The 26,978-nt window shown below is 41.5% G+C and overlaps 1 protein-coding gene across 4 annotated transcripts in view; it reads left to right on the forward strand.

The window, feature by feature from the left end:
• The window catches only part of Ccdc141 (coiled-coil domain containing 141), a 169,216-nt gene that overhangs the window by 45,535 nt on the left and 96,703 nt on the right, over positions 1–26,978 (forward strand). For all 4 annotated transcript variants that reach the window (XM_055600779.1, XM_055600780.1, XM_055600781.1 and 1 more), the window contains exons 5-6: positions 2,161–2,414; positions 18,556–18,672. In XM_055600779.1, coding sequence (XP_055456754.1) covers positions 2,161–2,414; positions 18,556–18,672 — 371 coding nt within the window. The remainder of the gene's footprint in view (positions 1–2,160; positions 2,415–18,555; positions 18,673–26,978) is intronic.

The following is a 26,978-nucleotide window of genomic DNA, read 5'->3' on the forward strand; positions in this document are numbered from 1 at the left end:
CTAAGCCTCACCTTGGGCTGACAAGATGGATAAAATGCTAGCTGAACACAGGAAGCATACTTTGTCTTTGGTGACACAAATCCTGGGATAATTTTAAGCCTCTCTGTGTGATACTTGAAGGATTGTAGGGGGCAGTGATCAGGAGAACTGGGTCCTAATGAATAATGCCCAGTGGTGCCTTCAAGAGCTTTGTTTTTATAAAATGGGAGTTAGACTAATCAGCCGGTTCAGTGGGATGTAGTTAAGATGATAAGATTTGAAGTGTATATTAATGGATGAGATTTCTGATTGCTGGTCAAGGGCTTTGTATCTGTCATCATTGTTAAATTTAAGGGAATAAAATGCGAGTTAGCGGTTCTAATACATTTATGAGTTGCTGAGCAGTTGAGTGGTACAAAAGCATATGTCATGGTGACAAAATATAACAGGGAGCTATGATGAAACTTGACCCAACTGTCCCTTTTCTTCCCTTAGCCTCACCTCTGTGACCACTGTGTCCCATGGCTTAGGCCAGAACAGGGTGACTGGGTAGAGGTTTCTACCTTTTATAATGTTCCAGCACGTTCTATCAGAGAACAATGCTTTAAGGGGCCGAAGATTAACACAGCCTCACCTTCTCTCTCTCTTTTTTTTTTTTTTTTTTTTTTTTTGAGCTAGCCTTGGCTTGTTAGTCTTTTTTCAGGATGTGATGGACATGATGGACATTTCCAGTATCTGTTTTGAATTTAATGGCATAGAATAATGGTTCTGAAACATTTTACACTGAGGAACCTGGTGTCTCATCATCATATTGCACTGGGGTTAGTGTCAAGAGCAGGTGTCAGATGAACACATTCTTGTCTTAGCTTCACTAGGAATGAAAATGCTGTGCTATGAAAATGGTTAATAGGAGTATTTGGTTCAGTCTGTCCTTTGAGGAACTGACAACTGACAGGCCTGAAATGTGAGTAGAGATACGAGGAAGGGAGTTGAGGTGAATGGCATTCTTGACAGGGAAAATAGGAGAGAATATAGAGGCAGGGGAGGTATAGATGGGTGAAGAATTTTCAGAGGTAGGATGAAGACTTTTAGACAAAGGAATATAGAAATTAGGCTGTGCCAGATGTAATAATCTACTTTTAGGGAGCCTAGATCTTCATTTTAAGGCAATAAGGCCATTGTTGAGAGAGGAAGAGAGGGAAAGTGGGAGGTTGCCATAGAAAAGGGGGAATGAGGAAGGGAGATAGGTAGGTAGAAGAAGGTAGAGAAGGAGAAGGAGAAGGAGACAAAGTCTGTGTATTTCTCCCTGGTGAGCCATGGACAAATGCCTGTTTGTCTTAGACAGTGCACTAATAATAGACTAAAGGAAATATTCCTACACTTAGCTTCGTGAAAGGATACGTCTGCTAGGGTTACTTACAAGAGCATGGATGACTGGAAAGCAGCAGCATCTTCAGGGAACCACCTCAGCAGGGTGACAGCTCATGAACGCTGCATTCCTGGAGCTCTCTGCTCAACCTACAGTCAGATTTACTGAAAAGACTCTTGCTCAATAATTATTTACAGCTTCTATAAGCCCCCTACCCCCTTCAGGAAGGTTGTGGATCTTATAACTTTAGAGCTCTTGGGTCTTATAAGTTTAGTGAGCTTCCTGAACCTCATAAGTATGTTAGTTCCCTGAGTCTTAGGATCTTTCCTCCTCCCTTTAGGAAGGAATGTTTCAATATAGGAGAAATACCACATACCACAAAGCTTGTTTTAAAAGTCTCTGTGGGTATGTGTGAAGAGTAGGGCGAGAGAGAGAGAGAGAGAGATGCAATCAAGAGAGGGTTGCACAAGTCCAGGCAACTTTGCATCCTGGGATAGAGAGAACCAGACAGATGCAGGACATGGGATGGGAGCATGACATAGACAAATCAATGGTGGTGAGATAAGGGGAGGCATGAGTCAGAGATCTCTGGTTCTACTACTGACTGTGGAGAATGAAATGGTCCTAACTCTTCAGTTGATGTCTTGATCTGCAAAGCACTGCTCTCAAGTCCTATATCTCAGTACTCTTTCCCAATGGCACCTCTTCAGTTCTTGAGATTTAAATTCTCATTTAAATATTTAATACAATTCCTACAGGGCTTGTTGCTGCTCACTATTACAGTAGTCTTTTCCTTTTTAACTTTCTTCTAGAACTCTTGGAAAGATCTCTAGGCCTTCTAAACAAGAGTCAAAAACTCACTGACTTCATAGAAAAATTCAAGTGTGATGGATCTAGTGTGAATTCTGAGCTGATTCAGGGAGCTCACAGCAGCTGTCTGAAGATTGACAGCCTCCTTGAACTTCTACAAGACCGGAGACGGCAGCTGGACAAGTACTTGCAGCAACAGCGGCAGGAGTTGGCTCAGGTTCTACAGTTGTGTCTGTGGGAGCAACAAGAAAACCAGGTAACACAAACAGACATTGGATGAAGTCTCTGTCTTGCCTAGTTGGTTATTATATGGACTAGTTATGTTATGACAATTGCCATGCTTGGATCTGTTAACGGTTAACTGAAAAGCATTTTCTCTTAACTACCATGTGAATTTCCCAAGTAAGTATAAATATGAGACTGAAGATTTCCATCTCCTTTCCTTATTATAAGTGGGACATTTCCAAGGTGAACTTTTGAAAATAACTATGGTCTATCACTGAATTTGCGTTCTCCCCTCCTTTGGATTTTTTTAAATTCTGAAATATGAATCATGGTTTTCTTGCTGCTACTGTAATTTCAAACAATCTGTAAGTGCAAAGGAGGGATAGCTTTCCCGGAAGAGCAGTCAGGTACCAGTGGGAAGGGTAAAGCACTGGCTGGTGTCTGTATGTCTGTGGTTATGGGAGTCTGGGACTCTGCGGCTTTACAGACCCAGTAGAGCTCATAATTCAGACTGTGGGCTCACCTTAATCATCTCCAGGGGAAAGCAGGCAAAGGCCCAGATCAAGTGGTTGTCATGCTTACTGCTGTGTTTCTGTTTGCCCAATCACGTGCTCACATAGTGGCCACTCTCCTGGTCAGGCATGGGAGGGGGGATTTTTCTATGTTTCCTATTTCTCTGATGGAAACTAAAAGACAGACACAGCTGGAAGCATGTGCTTGGTCAGGTGAAGTTGGTACTTATTTCAGGCTGGAAAAAAATGAAGATTTCATGTCTGACATGTAGAATTTACTCATGGAGTACCTACTGTGCGCAGTGCCCCATTACACACAACACAAGTCAGTGGTGCTTCTCTTTATGAATATTTCGGTTGTATTTTTCAGTCTTTGAGCTATTGATACTTGGTGGTAGGTAACTGTTGCTCTGGAGGACGGTACATACAAGGAAGCAGAAACTCTGATGTCTACCAGCCTATTTTTGATTAGAGAACCCTCAGTTAGGACATCTAAAACTGTCACCACAGTTTGCAAGACGTATCCCGGCATGCAACATCATCGTCACTTGAGAACTACCAGACCGTATGATGAGAAAGTCATAAAATACGTGAACAGTGACAAGTGCCATTTGAAAATCCTGTGGGACACAAGTGCTGACCTACACTGCTCTATTAGTCACATAAGCCTCTCTCAGGAGGTGCCCTAGACTGGAGACGGTGGCCCAGACCCCCAGTCACATAGTCTGCTTGTGTTCTGTTACCTTCTCCGCCATCATCCTCTTTGTAAGCTACCTCTGGCATCTTCTGCCTGGACTCCCGCTGGCTCCTGTCTGCTTCTGATGATGTAACTGCCTGCTCCTCTTTCAGATCCCATCTTTATCCCCATCCTACCTTCACATGTGTGTCATTGTGTGTTACCTCCACACAGTGCAGTCCTCTTTCACTGACGGTGGTGATACATACACCAGAGGGAAGTCATGCCCGTTTAAGAATCCACTCAACATTGTTTGTTAAACAAGGGTTTCTAGGATCTTTGTCTTCCTATCACAGCAGATCCATTATAGCTCATGAACTTTCTTCCCTCTTCCCTCTTTCTTCTTCCCTCTTTTTCATCCCTAATTTGTCCTCTCTGACATCCAGTTCTCTCTGAATTCTGTCCATCACGGTGTTCCTAGAGTTACTGTCTTTTGAAGACAGTTCCTAGAGAACTATCCTTCTCACAGTTTTCCCCCCTTAGGTTCACAGTTCAAACCCCTGACACTGATGTTTCCAAGAATAGAAACACTCTCTCCTATGCAGGAGGCTGTTGCTTATTCAGATTAACACAGAGGCCATTCCTCCCCAAAGAAAAGGCTCATCAAGGGTTTCTCCAAGCACAGAACAATTGCCCCAATAATGAAAACATAGCTACAGGAGGCTTTACTTATTTCTTATTTTTGTGATGGTAACTTTGCCTCCCCAGTTCATGTCAAACTAATCAGCCACTTGAATTCCTGCAGCACAAAGAAAAGATCAGAATTCAGGAAATTCTAAATGAAAATTAGAATTCCTTCAACATACTGAAGGAAAATTGAGGTATTTTGGCAACCTTGGGAGACTGAGGTGTTGGTGATAGCTAAATCAGGTATTGTAAAAGGTTTCTTCTGACTTGATGAATTCAGACTTAATGGAAACTTTCATTCCTCCCCCCCATCTCACCTCTCCTCTTCCTTTTCTCCCTCCCTCATTCCCTCCTTCCCTTTCTTCCTCACAAGAGTAAGGTTCTTTGGGAGGTTGGGTTTGGAAAGACACCATCTTTTAGAGAAGTTTTCAGTTAAGAAAACTGAGCAGAAGGTAAAGGTTTCCCATGGGTCTCACCCCAGCAGCCCCTACCTGAAGAGGAGTTTAGAACCACTGCTGTAAACATTAAGACATCATCAGCCTCCGGGGTACTATACTCACTGAGGTTCAGGCTCAGCATTGTGTGCTGTGTGAGTGTGAACAGATGTGGAATGGCTGCTGTCTGTCACTGTAAGACCATGCAGAATAATTTAACTGGCCCTCAACTTCTCTGCACTCTGCTCATCTACCCCTCCCTCCCCAGCTGTGTGCTCCGAGCTGCTTTACCTAGATTGTCTGGGTTGGAACCGTACATTATGTAGCTTTTCATACCAGCTTACCTTTCAGCGCAGTAGTAAGCAATCACGTTTCTTCCCTATCTTTGCATGGCTTGATAGTTCATGCCTGTCTAGGGATGATTAATATCCCATTGTCTGCATATACAACGGTTTACCCATACGTTCGCTTGCTACAGAGTGTTTTAGCTGTTTCCAGGTTTTGGCAAGTGTGAATAAACAGCCACGTGTAGGTTTTAGTGTCAGGTGAGATTTCAGTCCATTTGAGTAGATAACAAGGAGAATGGGTTGGGCAGTGTGCTTAGAATATGTTTAGCCCTTGTCTGAAGTAAGCTATGCATCCGGCCAGCAATGAATGAGATTGCTCTGTTCCACACCTCTGCCTGCAGAGGATTCTATCAGTGTTTTACATTCTAGCCTTTCCAGTAAGTGGATAATATTTCATTGTAGGACCTTATCTTTAAATTGAAAATAATACAAATTCATAGTTACTATAATAACAAAATGCAGTGGCATACACAAACATATAACACATAGGGGTTTTTTCTTTCTCTATTTAGTTAAAGTTATATGAATTCCTCCACCAGGTTTAGTGTTGGTGATAATACACATGCTGGGCCCCTTGATGGTCCATGTTGTTGGATGCCCTATAGGCCTAGTAAGAATATACATTCATGGGGAAGAGAGTGGGTCTTTCATTTGTGCTCCACTCCTAACAGTTCTGAGCTAAAACTAATATAATTACTGTATAATAAACACTGCTTAAATATAACTCACTGATGAGTAAGATAGTTATTGCCTTAAATATAAAGTTTAGACGTGTGCTCTTAAAACAGTCCGCAGTGCATTTTCTCGTGCTAATGGCAGTGCAGCAGTGAGATTAATAATAACCATTCTTTGTGTTTGTGGTAACACACATCCAAGGGCCAAGGGTTTAAATTATGGCTCCACCATTTATCAACTGAATAACTGAGCAGTTGTTTAAATTCTCTGAAGTTCTGTTATCTCTAAAAGTGTGTATAATAATAGCAATTGCCAGGAGTCTTATGAGGGTGACCAAGTGAGTTTTTATATGTCAAGTACTTGGGACAGTCCCAGGCACATAGTGACTGCTGTATTGGAACAACACTTTTTGTTATTGTACCTGAGGGAGATAGTGTGGCCCCAGTTTATTACCTCCACTACCCAGATCAAATAAGGATCGGTCTTGGATCGAAGACCAACTTGTTACTTATTTTGGGTTCATAAAGGTAGAGTCAAATAAGCCACTTTTATAATCTTAATAGCCATATACATTAATGGGTATTCATATTTAAAGGGTATTCAGTATTTCCTAACTTATTACAAAATAATTCTCATTTGTTGGAAGTTTGGGGACCACTATCCACTCAGATGACTGCTGTAAGCAATTTGACATATGTTCTGCTACATTTGGACTTTCATTCCACCACAAGTCTAGTCACAGCCATAAAATTTTTATTAAAGATAGAAAAACAAGCTAAACTAAAAGGAGCTGTATTGTATTATGCCATATTATAATGGCTTTTATGAGTTTGACCAAGCAAGGGCATGTTCTTAGATCAAAAGTAGAATAAGAAATTTAATATTGGTTGTAACACAATTTAAACATTGTCTTTTTGGCATGGAGGTAGAAGCCTCTTCAGTTTCTCAGTGCTGTAAACAATTAAACATGCAGTGTTCATTGTCATCAGTCTAACTAGATATTAACATAGCATAATTCTCTGCTTATGAGATTTTAAGCCTTCTGGATGTTCTGTTCATAGTTCTGTGGATGGTGTCGTGGCAGCATGGACACCAGATCGAGAGAGATTGCCAGGGGGTTACGGTGTAGGATGTGATATTCCTGTACAGTGTATCTGATAACCCCAGAACATGGTGGAAACATACTGCATAAGAAGAGAGGGTTTGTCTGTTTGTTGCTTGCTTGATGGAGTGAGCAAAAGTACTCTGAATAGATACATTAATAAGACAGCAGCTCTGTCAATCATTCTACGCACTTAAGAAAGGGAAATGAGGTGAGGAACCAGGATGACTGCATATACTAACATGAGTGTCTGAAGATCTGATGCATCTCCCCTAATGATTATTTGATGAAATTGATGCTTTTGTGACTCTCGGTGCTTGTGGCCTGACGCTTTTGAAAAGGTCAGTTAATTCTCTTTGGGGAAGGAAGTTAAATGACCAACATGACAGCAGGTAGAGATGTACATTGTTTTCAGAGAGCAGTGAATGAAAATGAACTGCTTTTCCATCTTATTTGGGATGTGATCATCTGAAAAGCATATTCCCAGGGCTTTCTTCCTTTATCATCGTTTTTCATATGTAAAACAATGTGCACGTGTTTTATACCGACAGACGAGCAAACTGCCCTTTCTCTTCAGCCATAGCAACATCCTAGTTTGCAGATAATCTGCCTCATTAATGAAAATCAGAAGCAGCATGGAGTATTTTGTGCATAATTAATTATCTTGGCAAGAAGATTTATGAATGTAATTTTTCTCAATTGTTCCAATCAGGCATAAGTGAGGCAAACAAATATATTAAAACTAAGTTATTCATGGCCTCTTTGTGCAGGGGAATGTCAAGGACATCTAGGCGAGCTGAGACTGGCGACGGGCATCTGATTTTTTACACAAGTTGTACCTATGTGTATGTGTATATGTCTTTGCAAGGAGGGGAGGATAACAGAATTCACTGGAAAGGTTTTGTGGGCCATAATTTGAGTAGCATGCACACCATTATTACTGTATTCCCTGTCAACTGCAGTGAAGATTGCATCAGAAATGACCTCCAGAGGCATACCTTCAATGAATGTAGTCTTGTGCCTGGGAAGCGTCCACAAAACTTGTACGTGTGTTTTGCCAGTATATGCTGGCACTTTCTCATTTACTTTAGAGTCTGAATGAATGACCAGCTTACATGAATATGAGATAGAATAAGAAGGGTTAAGAAGCTTAAAAAATTCTTCTTTAGCTGTTTCTTTTGAACACTGTCTGCTATAAGGCAAAAACAGGGGTGGGTGGGAAGGGTTTTAATTAGCTTGGCAGTATTGGAATCTGGGAGTTTGGTCCCCTAGTAGATATAAATAATGATCCATAGGTAGCTTCAAACTAGCATGGAATTATCTTTTGGCACATTGGCCATGTCTAGAATTCTTTCTCAGGCATGGCAGCAGGAACCATAGATTATCTTGATGTTTAGAGGAGAGCCTTGCAATTCTGAAAGCAATAGACACATTTGCGAATTAGAATGCATGCATCACTGCTTTCAGTATCCCTGCAGGTAAAGGGCCACAGGGTCTCTGGTGCAGAGGACGTGGATACCTGTCTAGGCCTTTACACTCACTACCAAGGTTATTGGCCCGTTATCAGCCCTGTGTCTTACTTTCCTTTGTGTAAAATGAGGCTGTAAGTCGTAGCTGTCTATTCACTTGTTATAAAAATAAAGCCCTGCTTATGTATATAGATATTTAAAATAAATAAATGAGTAGAGCATAACTTGATCTATAAATGTTCACCAGATCTTCAGGTGTTCACTATATCACTATGTCATTTTCCAGCTATGTTAGGAACGGGCACAAAGCTGTACGTTATCCAGATCCCAGGTCACTGTGGAAACTGCTGGGTGAATTAGCGTCTCCCAGTGTGCCGCTACAGAACCCGCCTAGTTCAGAGCCAACCTTCTCTCCAAAGTACTTAAACATAAAGTTCTGTTGGCATAAGGAAGCACCATGACCAGAGAAACTTGTAAACAAAAGCATTTGATTCGGGGCTTGCTTAGAGTTTCACAAGGTGAATCCATGACCTTGATGTGTCCATGGGAAGGGGCCTGGCCACGGGCAGGAATAGTGCTGGAGCTGGAGCTGAGAGATCACATCTGATCCACGGAAGGAGATATCCCTACCCCTGACAGAGGGATATATAAAGAACTCAAGAAATTAAACACCAACAAACTAAATAATCCAATTTAAAAATTGGGTACAGAGCTAAACCTTTTAGCCTCTTCTTTACCTCACTTATACTTGTTATGGTTGACCACATGTTCATTATATTCATTTTGAAACCTCAGAGGCCATGCCCATGTATACGCCTCCTCCCAGTTCTTCACCTACTGGGAATGAAATCCTCAAATAGATGAGGCTATGCTAGAGTGTTCTCATTAAAACCACCACAGGCTCCTTAACTTTCTCTACCTTTGGGCCATTTTTAAAATTAAATTAATTTATTTATTCATTTTTATATCCCAATCACAACCCCCTCCCTCCTCTCCACTCTCTCATTCCCTCCCACCTTCTTCCCACTTTTCCACCTCCTCTTCTCAGAAAAGGGGACCTCCTCCCCACCTCCAGTACAAACCCATGACAGGACTAAGCACATCCTCTTCCACTGAGGCCCAACAAGGTAGCCCAGCTAGGGGAAAGGGATCCAAAGGCAGGCAACAGAGTCCATGCCAGAGCCAGCCCCTGCTCCATTTGTTAGGGGGCCCATATGAAGACTAAGCCACCCATCAGTTACCTGTGTGTCAGGGGCCTATGTCAAATCTATGCGTGCTCTTTGGTTGGTGCTTCATTCTCTGTGAGCCCCTATGGGCCTAGGTTCATTGACTCTGTTGGACTTCTTGAGTGGTTCTTGTTCTCTCTGGGACCTTTTAATCCTTTTATCCTTCCTCTAACTCTTCCATAAGACTCCCTGAGCTCCACCTAATGTTTGGCTGTGAGTCTCCTCATCTGTTCTGATCTCCTGCTGGGTGGAGCCTCTCAGAGGACAGTTATGCTAGACCCCTATCTGCAAGCATAGCAGAGTATTGTTAATAGTGCCAGGGGTTGTCTTTGTCCCACAGGGTTGATCTCAGCTTAGGCCAGTCATTGGTTGGCTGTTCCCTCAATCTCAAATCTATCTTTATCCCTGCATATTGTTTAGGTTGTACCACAGAACAATGATAATAATAACTGCATAGTATTGGCATAGGAACAGATTGGTTGATCAATGGAATTGAATAGAAGACCTAAAAATAAACCCACACACCTATGAACACTTGATTTTTAATAAAGCCAAAACCATAAAATGGAAAAAAGACAGCATCTTCAGCAAATGGTGCTAGTCTAACTGGATATCTGCATGTAGAAAAATGCAAATAGATCCATATTTATCTCCCTGCACAAAACTGAAGTTCAAGTGGATCAAAGACCTCAACATAAAACCAGACACACTAAATCTAATAGAAGAGAAAGTGGGTGATAGCCTTGAATTCACTGGCACAGGAGACAACTTCCGGAACAGAACACCAACAGCTCAAGCACTAAGATTAACAATTAATAAATGAGACCTCATGACACGGAAAGGAAATGCTTATGTAAGGCAAAGGACACTGTCAATAGGACAAAACAGCAACCTACGGATTTGGGAAAGACCTTTATCAATCCTACCCCTGACAGAGGGTTATATAAAGAACTCAAGAAATTAAACACCAACAAACTAAATAATCCAATTTAAAAATTGGGTACAGAGCTAAACCTTTTAGCCTCTTCTTTACCTCACTTATACTTGTCATGGTTGACCACATGTTCATTATATTCATTTTGTCACTTTGATAGATTACTACTGCAAAATATTAAATAAAAAATTCCAGAAATAATCTTTAATTTTCAATAGCACTCTTTACAGTATATTATTATAGTAGTTTCATCTAGTGAGGAGAGTATGTATTGAGAGGAGAAGATCTTCCAACAACTAGGGGTCAGAGCTAAAGCTTTGTAGGAAATGCACTAAGTTAGACAGCTTAGGGACCAGGATGGTGATGTGGGAGAGGCAAACTGTGAGGTCACTCCTAGTATCTGTCTATCTGTTGACCCAGATTTGCAGGTCTCTAAGAGTGTCCAGTCAGGGTTACTATTGCTGTGATGAAATACCATGACAAAAAAGAACTCAGGGAGGAAAGGGTTTATTTGGCTTAAATTTCCATATCATTGTTCATCATTGAAGTAAATCAGGGCAGGAACTCAAACATGGCTGGAACCTGGAAGCAAGAGCTAATTCAGAGGCCACAGAGGGATGCTGCTTACTGGCTTGCACCCCACAGCTTGCTCAGTGTGCTTTCTTATAGAACCCAGGACCACCAGCCCTGGAATGGCACCCCTCAAGGTCAGCTGGGCCCTCTCCCATCAATCACTAATTAAGAAAATGTTCTACAGGCTTGTCTGCAGCCCCATCTTATGGAGACATTTTCTTAATTGTGCTGACAAAGTGGAACTAAGTCGTATCTGCAATGCTATGTGTTAGGTTCCTTTGGCACTGTGATTCATATTGTATAGGACTTTATCCCCTTTCTTTTTTTGAAATTTATTTATTATTTTATTAATTAAGTTTACTCACTTTGTATCTGAGCTGTAGCCCCCTCCCTAGTCCCCTCCTAATCCCACCCTCCCTCCCTCATCTTCTCCCAAGCCCCTTCCCAAGTCCACTAATAGGAGAGGTCCTCCTCCCCTTCCCTCTGACCCTAGTCTATCAGGTCTCATCAGGGCTGGCTGCATTGTCTTCTTCTGTGGCCTGGTAAGGCTGCTCCCCCCTCAGGGGGAGGTGATCAAAGAGCCAGCCACTGAGTTCATGTCAAAGACAGCCCCTGTTCCCATTACTAGGGAACCTACTTGGACACTGAGCTGCCATGGGCTACATCTATCCAGGGGTTCTAGGTTATCTCTATGCATAGTTCTTGGTTGGAGTATCAGTCTCAGAAAAGACCCCTGGGCCCAGATTTTTTTCTTTCCTTGTGGAGCATCTGTCCCTTCTAGATCTTTCTATTTCTCCCTTCTTTCATAAGATTCCCTGCACTCTGCCCAAATTTTGGCTATGAGTCTCAGCCTCTGCTTTGATACCCTGCAAGGTAGAGTCTTTTAGAGTCCCTCTGTGGTAGGCTCCTGTCCTGTTCCCTGTTTCTTCCTTTTCTGATGTCCATCCTCTTTGCCTTTCTGAATGAGGATTAAGCATCTTACCCAGGGTCCTCCTTCTTGTTTAGCTTTTTTAGATATACAGATTTTAGTATGATTATCCTATATTATATGTCTAATATCCACTTATAAGTAAGTATATACCATGTGTGTTCTTCTGCTTTTGGGATACCTCACTCAGGGTGATCTTTTCTAGTTCCCACCATTTGCCTGCAAATTTCATGAATCCCTTGTTTTTAATTGCTGAGTTAGTATTCCATTGTGTAAATGTACCATAACTTCTGTATCCATTCCTCAACTGAGGGACATCTGGGTTCTTTCCAGCTTCTGGCTATTACAAATAAAGCTGCTATGAACATGGCTAAACAAATGTCCTTGTTGTATACTTGAGCATCTTTTAGATATATGCCTAGGAGTGGTATTGAATAAAGAGTTTTTCTTCCATTGCTTAGAATTTCCCCACAATGAGTGAGAGGTGATACTGAAAATAAAACTCAGATCTAGAGACTTTTTATTCGTTGGACTAAACAGCTTTCTGCTATCAAGTAGGTATAATTAAAGAGCCTACCTAAAAACCAAACCAACCAAACAACCCTTCACACACAATTTGAGGGCAATGTGGAAAAGAAAGGAGCCCTTAAGTGTTATTATTTTTGAGGTGTAGATGTGAGAAGACATTATATGCTAATATAAACAGAATAATTAAATAGGTGGCATTGCAATTTTCATTCTAGATAGGAAGATTATCTGTGAAGCTATTTATAAAGCAGCCGGTTTTCCTTGTGGCAAACAGTCCAACTGTCTGCCACCTGTCACCAGATGCCTAGGATTTGAGAATCTGGGGAGATAATGACACTTTCCTGTTGACTTGAGTAATTCAAGAAAGGCTTCCACTTTCTGCACAGGAATGTGACTGTTGTCCTCCTCAAACCAGAAGCTAGGCCTCCACACAACAGGCCACTATCTGTACCAATCCAAAAATGTTTCCAAAAATAGAAACTCAGTACAAAATTTTATCAATACTAAAAGATCACATTGCCACAAATCTAGTTTTGAACTTTAAAATTGGCTTCATTGAGATTCCACAATCACGTATAACAGGAACAAAGTGGTTTTTACTGTCCACTCTGCTGTGTGGACAGGGATTCTTCCTAGCCAAGGAAAAGGCTGACCTGGAGAAAGTGCAAGTACCTTCTACAGAGATGACCGGATTGACTGTCGTGTTTTATTTCAAGGTGGTTGAATGGTTGGCTTCTTGAACACAGCCTCTTGTTACAAGTGGAGGTCAGCCGGTTTCCACATATGGTTACGATTCTCTGTGTATGGAGAAGCCAGTATAGGCCAGATGACTCAGCATCCCAGCAGTAATTCTTCAGCTCCCAAGTCCGGAGGCTCCATTGCCTCTCCTAATATACACCCCGCCTGATAAGGCAGGTGTGTTTCTCAGTTCTGCTTATCGCCTCATTAAGCACACAGCACATTTGACCAGACTGCCTAATACAAGATAAAGACAACTGCTTCCTTTGCTATAAGCAAAAGGAAGAAGAATCAAAGTGGACATTGGAACTGTGATACCGACTATAATTGCAAACATGTTGATGTTTCTGGTAATTGGATGGAAGATTGTCAAAAATGCTTGGGCTGAGAAAGATTAAAAAAGAAAAACACAACAAAAATGATGCCCCTTTTATTCTTTGTCAATTTTTTTTTTTTTTTTTTTTTTTTTGTCTGAGAAGTAGCTGGTTCTGTGTCAAGAGCTGTTCTGTACAAGGAAGAGAAAAGCAAAGTAATTTGAAGACATTTTTATTTTTTAAATGTGTTTCTGTTAAGTCGGATGGAATTCCTTTTTGCTAGCTTGCCTCCCCCAGCACAGTTTTAAATAAAGATAAAAACTAAATCTCCTCTCAGTTTGTAAAACAAATTGCAGAGAAGAGAAAGTAGTGGCTTGTGGCAGTCTGGGTAGGGCTTCTGGCACCCACAGCCCTTCCCCTTTTTTGCTTCCAGGCTTTTTCATCTTTGACCTTCACAGGTCGTTTTCTGTTGCTGGTGTCTTTCGTGTTTTAGACTGTGTATCATTTGGAAAATGTAATCCTCATCTGTGCACTGTCTGTCACCTCTGCCCATGCCTGGTCTCTTCCTTATCGGCTTCCTGACAGCTTGACTCGCCGTTCTGTTGTCTTTTTTAACTGCACGTGCTATTGAGCCTGCCTGTAGCCCTTCTATGTTAAAATCAGACCTTACAGCTCCAGCCTTCCCTTACAGTTTTGTTCATCAACCTGGGCTTTCCCAGAATCCTTTGTTTCACTGGAAGAATGTGATGGGAATGCAAAATAAATACTGGATCAGAAAGCACGGAGTCTGACCATGACATGACTGCTCCCAATCCTCCCTGCTGCCTGCATTTGCACTTGGACAAATAATTCACCCTGTCTCCTCTCTGTTTCCTCATTTGTTGTCTCAGTTGAAGGAAGAGGGTGAGGTGACATTCTAAGATGCAAAGAACAGTGCCTGATGCCTCTGAGAGGCTCACCATCCTCTCCCCTCACTGTGTTCATTTATTTCTTTCAGTAGGCATGGTTAGAGTAGAATGTCCTGTTCATGTAAACTAGCCACCAAGTCTTGTCCCAGGCTAGCAGGTACTTAGAGCTTTCTGCAGCTTCCCTCGTGGTTGTCTGGTTACTTCTTCCTTCAATTCCTAAGAGCCACCAATCAGAGAAAGAAGTACATTTTCAAAAGCTAAAGTGAATATTCCCGCTTTTTCTGCTCTTCCTAAAGCCATCTTCCAATACTTAGCTGATGAGCGCAACTTCTGTAAAGGGCTCCTCAGATCCTCATTCCCCCTCCCTCTGTGCCCCCCCACATGGAAGTCCCCAAATGTTTACTGACTGATACCTCACTCCACCCTTCTCCTGGCTCTGCTATTTAAATTCTTCTTAATTAAGTCTGAGTCAGTCTTCAAATTTACATTTAACAACTAAACATATTCTGAGCTCCTTTGACTAACATAGCCAGCCAAAGATAATATAATGCAATGGATATGTATGATTTTAAATATCCCAGAAGTAACTAAAAAAAAAGAAGAAGAAGAAGAAGAAGGCACATAACAAGTGAAACATAATATATATTATTTAACACAACACATCCAAATATAATTTGATAGATAATTATTGCTAATGAGGTATTTATACTTTTTAAAATGCCCAAAGCCCATCAGGATCTCTCATAGGCAGTTTATGTCCACGGCACTTTTCAGGATAGACTAATTGCAGGCCAGCTAGTGTGCCGGCGATGGCTATTCTATTGCACAGTTCAAGTCTACCTACTTGGCAGAATTTCCCTGCACCTCTTCTTTTACTTTTGAGATAATTCTTGATTTTTATTAGCATTCCAATTCTTCCGTCCCTCCCTCTCTCCTTTCTTCCTGCCTGACTTCCTTCCTTCCTCCCTCCCTCTCTCCCTTCCTTTCTTCCTGTCTGTTTTTCTTTGTTTCTTCTTTGTATCTTTATTGATCAATGTCAGTTTGTCTTCACCCTCTGATGAATGTCTCAGGGATTTTTTTTTGCTTTGTTGAGTGTTTTTTGTTGTTGTTCTCTCTTCCATCCCATGTGCCTCTTTTTTGTGGCAGTATCTGTAGAAGCATTCATTGGCCTGGACCCATCACTCAAGCTTTTTGGACAGCAACTGATACAGTTTAAAAGCTTATAAAAAGGACCCCTGGAATAGCTGTGCAGCTGTCTCTAGTAACTACTTGTGGGATGTAATGAGTGACTGCCTGGGTATCAGAGTATTGTGGTGGACCCTCTTGTGGTTATTTGGGGTGTTTTACTTTAGCTTGAGAAGGACCGTGAGCCTGTCTGTGGGCATCCCACAGCACAGGTGGTAACCCTAACCTCGGAGGCTGTTTGTGTCTGAATGCCTCCTGGTAACATGTACCATGCTAACCACGATCCACTCACTTCAGACATTCACACCAACTTGTTTGTGTTTCTTCCCAAAGTACATCCAGTTAGAAAAAAAAAATGTATAGAGCTAAAGTCACATGTCTTGAAAGGCAGATATAGGGACCAAATATACTGAGTATGACCATAGTTTTCTACTTACAAAGCATTGCTCTGTAGGGATAGTAGCATTTGAGGTCTGAAATAGTGTCAGCCAAATCTAAAGGATGAAGTGAGTCAGCACCATTCAAAAACCAAAACGAGCTGTTGCAGCAGTGTGCAGCTTTAACCCCAGTGCCTGGGGAGCAGAGGCAGGCAGGGCTCTGTGAGTGAGAAGCCCACCTGCCGCACATCAAATTCCAGGCCAACTGGCTCTACGGGGAGATCCTGTGTCAAAAAAAAATCACAGCAACTTGCTCCCTCCTGGAGCGTTCATCATCTCTGGCATGCGTTAGATGGCAAAGTTTTGACTCACGAATTACATAGGATTATCTGAGACTTCAGGCACCTCACCTGTTTGGGAAGATTAATGAACACCTGTTTCCAGCCATGTTTCGCTCACTCAGCTTCCATATTAACTGTCCCACAATAAAACATTCTTGAGATGTCTGCCCTGATCCTGACTTTAGCCAGGAATAGAAAACGCTCACTTAGGGCACTTAACAACTAAGTAGTCTCTGGGAGTTAGTTATATTCATCATCTGTTTTGAGGAAAACCCTCAAATCATCCCTCTGGTCACATTTTTTTTTTAAGAACTCACTGGTACTTTTGTGAGAGATTATTTTATAAAAAAGTAAAATAAATTTTATTGTTCTTCATGAAGTGCCCTTCATGAAGTGCCCTCTGAGAGTCTTACATGCAAACTGTACTTAATATCTAGTTCTAATTGGATAGCAGATAAAATGGCTTCAAAGAATTGTAAATATATAAAAACACTATGCATGTGTATCATGTTAAATATATATAACATATATAAGTATATATATGTTAAATATATATATTATATATAAAAATATATATATATATCATAGTTTACCAACATTACAAAGGAAGTGTATTTCACATTAAAATAGCTACAAGGGTAAACATATTATTTTTGTTTGCACTAGATAAAGGGCTAAAATTTTGGTAAGCTAGAGAAACCATATCGCTCCATAACTTATTGCCTCTTCTCTGCTGGGAAATGCTGAGCTGGTTCAGACCTTCTGCTCTCAAGATTACCTGCCACACCATCCCCCCCGCCCCCGGTGGTCCTGGGCATCTTATCGAGGGCGAGCCCCTGCCTCTGCCATCTGTGGTGTGTGAGGGACAGTTTCAGTTTGGAACTTTACACCTGACACCCCTTTCCCTCAGCCTCTTGCTTCATGTATTCCTTCTTGTTACAGGAGCTGGAAGAAAGCCCGTGGCTGTTTTAGACGAGATAAGTGAGGCTGCAGAAGGACACAATATGACTCTTGGCTATGCCCACCGTTTTGAACTGGCTGCCAACTTTCATTTTTGAGGTTGGCAAAAATATCCCCAGACAACAGGGCTGAAAGACTGGCTACATGCACAGGGTGGCGGGGCACGGCGGAAGAGCCTGGATTTTGGAATTGTGCACACTTGGGGCAGGTCCTTCGTCTGCTGCTTACCATCTGTCTCTAGATAAACTGCTTGCTTCAGCTCTCCAGATTCATTTGCTTTTTCTGTACATTTGTATGATTATATTGCTCTTGTTACAGACTCACTAAGGAAAAACAAAGATGATGCTCCCAACCCAGCTAGCGCCATATCTAGTTTAGAGTGCTTAAAAACTGGTCGTTATGATACGATTCAGGGGCTGATGCTTTGCAGAAGCAGATAGTACATATCTGGCTGTCATGATTTAGTGGCTATAAGGGTTCTGTGCTCAGGAGCCTTAAGTCAGAAGTCTCATACCAAGTTATGGTATCTCTTGAAATTTGGCATCTCTGAAAGTGCAGCGCTTCAGGGCCTTAGAGGTGAAATGCTTGCTTGGTTTGTGGGAGGCCCTGGGTTTAAGATCAGCACTCCCACGAAGTTAATTAATTAAAAAATTAAAGCAAGAAAGCATTTATTGCTGCCTTCAAGATCCACAATATTTGTTTCTTGATGCTGTGTGCCCTGTGTCATGAATCAACTATGCATAAATCTTAGTCATGTTCTTACAGTGTCAGAGGAATTTAATAACTTCCCCATTTAGTTTCTTAATACAGATTTCCACCAGTGACAGCAAATGAAATCCGTTTGTATTTCCTTTTTGTATACTAGGAAAGTTCCACATGTGATATTTAATATCTTTAACTGGGACTGCGTAACTATATTCCGTTTGTATTTATATATAGAAAGAACGTTGTATTTGAAAAGGGCAACATTTATGGAGTGCATGGGAATGTGCTGTTACATATGAAGAAGATCCTGATTCCTTACGCCTTATAATCCACTGAGCTGCTTAGCAATCCATATGTTCTTCTGGGATTTCTTAAGCATTGAGATGCTAAAATAAAGATAAAATTAACAACCTGGATGATAATAACTTCATATATAACTTAATTTCTGTAGAAGGAAATTCAGATGCTTTGTTTTCAAAGGTTGCAGTATTATTTCTGAGTTTAAATCCTCTGTCGCTCAAACATTTGTCCTTTCTTCTCGCCTCTTTCCCAGGTTTCTTGTTGGTTTCAGAAAACAACACGAGATCTGCAGGGACAGAGTCTGGGCTCATCGCTTTCAGACAACCAGGAGCTGATCCGTAAGCATGAGGACCTGATAGTCAAAGCAAAGGTAAGATACATTAAGGTAAGTGGGAAATGCAAACCAGGAGTTCTCTTCAATTATGCCTGGATCAGCAATGTATAGGGGAACCAAAAGAAAGACCATTAGCTTTGAAAAACCTATTGATTTCCTAGAAATGCTCACTAGAGCATTGTGTAATGCCATTGTTCAATGGCTTCTAGAAGGACAGTGAAACAGCAGCTTCTACACACACACACACACACACACAGCTACACACATACACTCATTCACACACATCTACACAAGCACAGCTACACACGTGCAATCATTCACACACACAAAGAGAGACACACAACACACTCACATGTCATAATTATTGTCTACTTGGCATTGCATTGAGTATAAGCGATGCTTTATTTAAATAATCACAGAACTCCTAAAAAGCTTATCATTTTTTAAAAAAGATTTGTCTGAAGCAAACAAATCAGAGGCTTGGGGGCAGGGTGCAGCTTTGTTATAATTGCGTCTTGTCCTTGGCAGCCTTGGAGTTCAATTCTGCAGAACCCGAGGTGCCAGCTCTTTGATATTGAGCGTCCCTATATTGCTAAAGAATGGTCCTTCGCTGGTTTGGTTTGGTTTTCTGTACACTGTTGTCACCTTGCGATCTCCAGGCACGGCCTGATCACTGCTCTCATTTTCATCCCCCGCTCCCTCACCTGCTCACCTTCCTCTGCTTGGAAGAAACCCCGGCTCTCAGCCAGGCAGCCACTGCAAGTGGATGGCAGAGAACTAAAGCTTATCATGGTGACTGAGTCCAGGGAATTACCGTCACCATACCTAGAGCATCATGGGGAGTTAGCGGTTAGAGGAAGTCACAAAGGCTCCAAAACACTTGCTAGTTGGTGGCTGAAAGCAAGCAAGACCAACCAACTCATCAGATGGTTGGGGGAAGGCTTGGGGGGAGAGATTGTATTTATTTAGGCTCAGATATTCTAAGGAGCATGACAGTCTTAGTTTCATGTTACCTTCTTGCTTGTGGTTGTATGCTGCAATATATTGTAGGTCTTCAAAAGTCTAGTTTCAGTGCTTAACTGACTGTCAAAACATGCAGTTACAAAAGACAATTTACCCTATTATTACTAATACCCTAGTTATTAATACCCTAGTTATACCCTAGTTATACCCTATTAATACCCAGTAATACCCTAGTTATTACTGCTCATTTTTTAAAAATCTCTTCTAAAATTTCAGCTTCAGTTGCATGTTAAGGTTTTTCCTTGAAGTTATACAGTAATTTATTCTATGTGTATCAAACTCTAACTTGATCAGCGAGTACTATCCTAGCAATAGCAACACTTGTTAAGCCCTAGGAATGATTCAAACTGCATAGGATAGCTACCTTTAATCATAGAAGCAAGAGCAGCATTCCTTCATGAGTTAGACATACCTAGAGTTCTGGTAGTTATTCTCTTCCCTTACAGCTCTGAGGATGTAGGATTGACTATTTGTTCACCTATGACCTTGGTTCTAGGAGGGTACTATGTATGGCATTGTTTGCAGTTCACATTTAAAACTCTGGGGTGTAGAGAAGAAAAGTTTCATGAATGTGCTATGTAAAAAACATAGATGACTACCCATGTCTCAAAGTAACCAAAAGGGAGAGAGACAGAAAGAAAGTAGAGGAAAGAAAGAAAGAAAGAAAGAAAGAAAGAAAGAGAGAGAAAGAGAAAGAGAGAAAGAGAGAAAGAGAGAAAGAGAGAAAGAAAGAAAGAAAGAAAGAAAGAAAGAAAGAAAGAAAGAAAGAAAGAAAGAAAGAAAGAACAAGTTTGTGTCTGTCAGCCATGTCATAATTGAGTAAGAATACTTTGACAAGGTGCAGCAATTTGCCGGGTAGTTCCACTTCCTTGAAAGCTTTGACTTAGGTGAATATCCTAATTTATTTACTAACATTAACTCAGATTAATTTTTAAAAATTCTGGGGTTTCGGTTTTTTTAAAACAAACACGGAAATATTATAAGAATGGTCTTCCAATTTAATCCCAGGTGAAGGATATGGGGCTGCTTTGGACTGTCCATAGCAGCTGACCATGATTTGCCTCATGCTATCTGTCTGCCAGCTGCAGATAATTTCTGCGATTGTGTGATATTTGGAATTCTGGGAACTTTTCAAAGGCTACATAAATTCGAGGGCCTCAGGAGGTACGGTTGGTGGTTCTTGGTCCTTTAGGGAGGTTGGTTTCAGTTTGTTAGTAGCTAGCCATGGTCAAAGAAGAAACAAAAGGAAAGGAATTCGATTCGGGGATTTCCTTAACTCTTTTCTCCTCTTTATCTTTGTCTCTCTTTTCTAGTGTTAGGAGATAAAACTGAGGTGATAAAGGGTAAAAAAAAAGAAGAACCCACCAAGTAGCAAAGACCAGCTACGCTATACATCATATGACATATATACACATATACATATATGTATGTATGTTTAGTAAAATAACAAATATATTTGCTACAGAATATATATACATATATATTCAATATAGATAATATATATTCAAAGAGGCCTGAGATGGCAAAACTATGAAATTGAAGGGTTACAAGAATCTCTGTATGGATAAGATCATGAATCCAGCAGAAGCTGCTGTGTTGGCTGAGAGTCAAGCCACGGCAGGGCCACAGGATTGAGAGAGAAGCTATAGAGTCCAACTTCAGAGCTAAAAGGCCAGCACTGGGTCCAGATGAAGGAGTGAGTGGCTCGATGAATGTCAGGTGAAGATGGGTGAAAATACAGTTGGACAGAATGAAGTTTGAAGAGAGAGTATCAACAGCAAAGACCAAGCCAAGCTGAAGCCCCTGAGAGTTCTGCAGGTTGACCAGTTGTGGGTTTTTAGTTAGCCGTAATCCCCTGCACAATGAAACTTCAATGAAGAGGTCTGTGAGATACAAATTTAGAGGAGGGTTTGATACTCTACCATTTAATAAAATAGTAGTAGTAGGTTTTTCCTTCATGCTTGTAAGCTCCCCAACTGTGGGCTCTTGGCCAAATATTTAGTTCCAGGCATGTGCCTCCTCTTACAGAGTTAGCCTTAAATCCAACCAGAAGGTGGTTGGTAACCCCTATAGCATTCATACTACTATTGCATCAAGGATAGATCTTATCACATGGCTCATTATTGAAGTTCACAGGGCCCACGGCTTGGTAAGACTGTTGATGGAGGCCTCCTACCCATAGCATAGCACCTGCGTAGCACTTTTCAGTGTATCTAACTCATGAAGTTCTCGCTAGGATATCCACTGTTTGGAAGGCAACATGCTTTTATTCCAGACATTCGCACGCCCCTGACATCACTGTGTTCCATTTCCTGGGGAGACATGATGTCATCCCATCCAAGTCCCTCTTGGTGAGCAATGAGCTTATTAGGATTCCTTACAGAATCATAGGTGAGGGTTATTTACAGGTGAATCACTGAAAAGTGCATCCCAGCGTGGATGATGATTCATGAAAGCTTCCTCCCAGAACCCCAATCCAACCTTCCCCTCCCTGTTTTTTTTTTTTTTTTTTTTTTTTACACACCCAGCTCAATACTCTGATGGGGAAGAATTACACGTGGCTGGAGAGAGGTACCAGGACCGAGTGGCTGGGATCTCAGGTGAGGGTCTCATGACCTTCTCTGTCTCCTGTGAGGCCTGATCTCATTGGGCCTCCTTCAAGGAATCACAGACACTCTGCGTTTACATGGCAGTGGTCATGGCTGGAGAACTGAATTCCAGTAGGCTCAGCCTTCCTAGGGCTCCCAGTTGAAGGGACTACAACACTCACAGGCTTTTACATGGCCGCCAATGCCTTCCCTCAGCTGCTGGTCCTACAGAAAGGACCAGCTCCCCGATACGTGAAACCGGAGCAGAAGGAAACTCTGAAGGCTTTTCTGTTCAAGCTACCGAGACTTTCAGCTTGGCAATGCCAATGCGTGTAGCCAGGCGTGGGCCAGAGAAGTCACCCCAGTCACCTCAGAGCAGCTCTGTGAACAGTGTTAGGTGTGCCTGGGGACACAACAGCCTTTGCCGCTGAGATTCTCCTCGGCCACCTCGATGGTCTTCAGTTTTTAAAGACTGAGTGTATTGAAAACGGCCACTGAAGCAGAATGTCCTCAGTTCCTTTCAAATTCTTTCTCCCGCATACTCCTAAGTACACTGTGTTCTGGAGGCAAAGACACGTGGGGAAGATGTCTATTGTGCTATGATTCTTTCTACATGAAAAAGCAAAACCAAAGTGGAACAAAATGGGCTTAAGTTCCTGCTATATCAGTCAGAACACCGGATACAATTTACTTCTCTGTGCCTCATTTTCACGGACCCCTGCAAAGAGGAAACTTAGCAATTCTTGGAGGAAATGTTTGTGCATTCACCCACCTGTAAGTCTTACTCTGAAAATATTGTTGACTTTTCCATCCATCAGGCGAACTTTTCAGACAGTTTTCAATTTTGAGTTTGCAATAATCATACTCCCTTGAGAAAGGACTCAATGTTTCTATGTCCCAAATAGGAGGCAGCACAGTGCACTCTGGACTCATGTGGGTGTGAGGTTACCACTTTAAAAGAGAATTGATCAGAAATAAGGCATCAAGTGGGGGTCATTACTGAAACCCACGTAAGTGGTCAGGTTCACGGGGAAGGCAGGTGTGTGTGCTTTGCACAGTGAGACTGAGAAGCAGGGAGCTGGATGGCATGGGTTATCGGTCTTCTAAGTCTTCTCCAAATAGACTGCAAAAGTGTGTATTATTGCTTGCTGCAATGCGTTCAAATCAAGAAATGGAGTGACTTCCACAGCTATCACTTAAGTTTCAGGGTGTGTCAAAGTAGTTGAGCCGAAGTGTTATTTAAATACAGCTGTGGAATATGAGTCACTGTTTTAGCAGTGCCATCTTTACTTAATGTAAAAATTGTTTTCCCTTCACATACGTGACTAATAACGGAATAGCAATCATGGATGGCTTTAAATCATCCTCGAACGGCATGATAGGTCGACTTGATACCCCAAAGCTTACTTTGGAGGTCAGAATCAGTTACGTGTCCTGGATGTCTAGAGCTAGTCCGGGCTCGCACGGTGTCGACTCTCTGTGAGTTCAGCCCTTTGCAGTTGGTGCTGTGGGGAGTGCCAGGCCAGTGCCTCTTCGCTCTGCTTCTCACTGAGCCCTGAGAAGTGCTGAAAGAGGTTGACATCTGGATCTCATTCCCAGACAATCTGTGTGGTTATTTGGGTGCATCAGGCTTAAGACATAAAAATAAAAAACAACTCGCTGTCAAGCTTAAAATATTAGAGGGTTGTTTTTTTTAAAAATAAAAATAAAAAAGAGAAACCGAGTTCAGTCTATCTTCTAAAACTTGAAAGGTCTCAGGAGCCACAGAGGTGTCTCTTTCTTTCTTTCTTTCTGAAAGGCACATACACCCTAGGAACTTCCCACAAAACACGCCATTCTTCTTTAATGATTACTGTACCTCCTCTTCCCACCTGCTCACATTTCACACCTTGCCCTGGTAAGCTTTGGAGCCTGAGAGCTGATGGGCAATGAGATTCCCTTCAAACGAGGGGCCCTGCTCTGCAGCCCAGACTGTGTTACAATCTGTGAGGGCAGGTGAGGAGTGAGGCTGAGGAAAGCACATCTGGAAAAGCAGTGAGCACAGAGGGGACTCTGCATCTTCGAGGGAGACTTACGGCCATGCTATGCCTGTGTCCCTCTCAGATTTCCCATTGAACCTAGAGCCACAGCCTGTGTGGGACAACCCTCCTGCGAAGACTTGTGTGCATGCTAAATTTTACAAAGGACTTGGAAGCTTTATTCACGCACGCCCACACTTTCCCTGGTTTTTACAGATGAGTGTGTAATGGTTAAATGATAAAACCTTCATTAATAATGGTCTTCACGGTTCTGAGGAGCAAACTGAAAGAGCCACCTCCCATGTTTTGCTACAATATTCACATTCACCAGCTTCAGGATTAAAACCACCTTCCATGACTCACCATCTAGTCTGATTTTCCAAGTCACTGAAAATATTTTCCAGTTGTGGTTGACTTCACAAACTACATTTCTGATCTTGGCCCCAAGTTCCTATAAATAATACTATTAGACAATCTTGTGAAAAGTGCCAGTGCTGTGGTCCCACAGAAACTTCATGCAAAGAAAAAAGTGGAGCTTGATGCCCTACTGTGAGAAAAGGAAGTAAAGTAGAGTTTCCTGCAAGCTTATTTGAATAATTTACATGTGTGATTACCACCTATACAGCCAGGATAAGTGACTCTTTATAATCTGCTTCTCATTATGTCTTTCTAAATGAATAATACAGTTTTACTTTGTGAAAAATACAGAAAAAGTTAACACTACACACGCTGTGTGGGTGCTTACATTCTTTCCTATTGGAAATAAGTATAAGACAGAAAGATAAAATCCAGCACCTCTGCTTATTTCTGGTGCCGTCTCAGGCTTAAAAAAAAATAATAAAATTGGGCCTGATTTGATTCTCTTTATGTAAAAAGGGACGGCAATTGCGGCCTACTTGTCCCTTTGCTTTATAAATTAAAGATTTTAATGTGTTCAGATACAACCATGTTCAGTGAAATGCTCGGCATATGGATTCTAAACAGCAGTACAAGAAATAAAAGGGTTATAAAATGTACCGTTACTGACGTTTAGAACCTTCACAATGCTGTGGATCACAGATAATTTCCACGGCCCCCAAAGGACACACCAGGCTCATTAAACAGTCAGTGCGTTCTCCTCTCCAGCCCTGGCCAACCTATGATTTCTGTCTCTCTGGATTTGCTTATTCCCTAAGCAATAAATAAATAAATAAACACACACAAACTGACCTTTTATGTTTGGCCTTTTCCTAGTCTGTCCTCACTGTGGTGGGATACTGCATTCTTTTGTGGCTGAGAAATATTTCACTGTATGGATATACTATGCTCTTTTATCCATACATCTGGGTTACTTCTGCCATCTGTCTGCTACACTGAGAATTCACATACATGCTTGTGTGTGTGAGAGAGACAGAGAGGGAGAGAGAGAGAGAGAGAGAGAGAGTGTTTGAACTGCTGTTTCTGTTTAACGCGCGGGGGAGTCCCTTTGATGTCTTCCATAGGCACCATTGTATCGCCATGGACTCCACCTTCCCAGAATCACCCCAACACTTGTCGTTTCCATTTTGTTCTGTTTTGTACCCACCTGCGTGTGTGTGCAGGGCTAGCTGATTAACACTTCTTGCTTTCCCCTGGTAGCTAACGACTGTGTAGCCTTTTCACGTGGTGGCTGTCCACTGTGCACATGTCTTTGAAGAGCTTTTTGTACAACCCCTTTATCCATAGCAGCCTTCCTTGAACAAAGCCCTTTAATTCTGATAAAGTTCAACTTATTCTAAGTGCTGTAGCTTATTTTTTAGTGCCATGTCTGCTACATCACACAGATGTAGTCCTGTGTCCTCTACAGAGGATGTTGTAGCTTTAGGTTTTGTATTTAGGTGTTTAATCTGTATGGAGTAGTGTATGGGGTGAGGCAGGGAGTTAATTTCATTCTTTCTCATGTGATTGTCAAGAATCCCCACAGCTCAGGAATTAAACAGAACAGTTTTCCCGATTTAATGATCTTGGTATGTCTGTCAGTGACCATGGATATTTGGGCTTACTTCGGGATTCTCATCTCTATCTTATTGATCTGTACATCTGTTATGCTCGTCTGCCACACATTTAATTTTAAAGGAAAAAAATGAAATTTGGAAGTGTAAGGTCTCTTTCTTATTTTGTTTCTATTTCAAGCTTTTTTTAATAGCTATTTTGGCTGTTCGGGTCGGCCTACAATTTCACATATTAGTATCAGCCTTCCAGTTATGCAAGTAACACCTGAAGATCCTGGCAAGAATTACTTTGTACCTCTATACATTTGGAGGAGTATTCTTGTCTTAATATTTTCTTTTTAATTTTTTAATGTTATATGTATGGGTGTTTTCCTGCATGTATGTCTGTGTACCACATGCAGGCAGTACCCACAGAAGCCAGAAGAGGGCATAGGACCCCTCTTGAACTGGAGTTATAGATAGGTTGGTTTTGTCACCATGTGGGTGCTGGGAATCAAACCCAGGTCCTCCAGAAGAACAGCCAGTGCCCTTCACCACTGAGCCATCTCTTTAGCCCCTAGTACTACCATCTTAACAATATTAAATTTTTTGGTTCATTTCCACAGATTGTCTTTCCATTTATTTAGTGGTGTTTTGTTTTTTTTTTTTTTGTTTGTTTCTTTTTTTTCTGGATTTCTCTCCTTTTCAACAATAATTAGTAACTTTCAGTGTACTGTTCCTGTCCCTTTTTCATTAAATTTATT

Source organism: Psammomys obesus, unplaced genomic scaffold (assembly GCF_907164565.1).
Source record: "Psammomys obesus unplaced genomic scaffold, mPsaObe1.curated_primary_1811, whole genome shotgun sequence".
NCBI classification, from domain to species: Eukaryota; Metazoa; Chordata; class Mammalia; order Rodentia; family Muridae; genus Psammomys; species Psammomys obesus.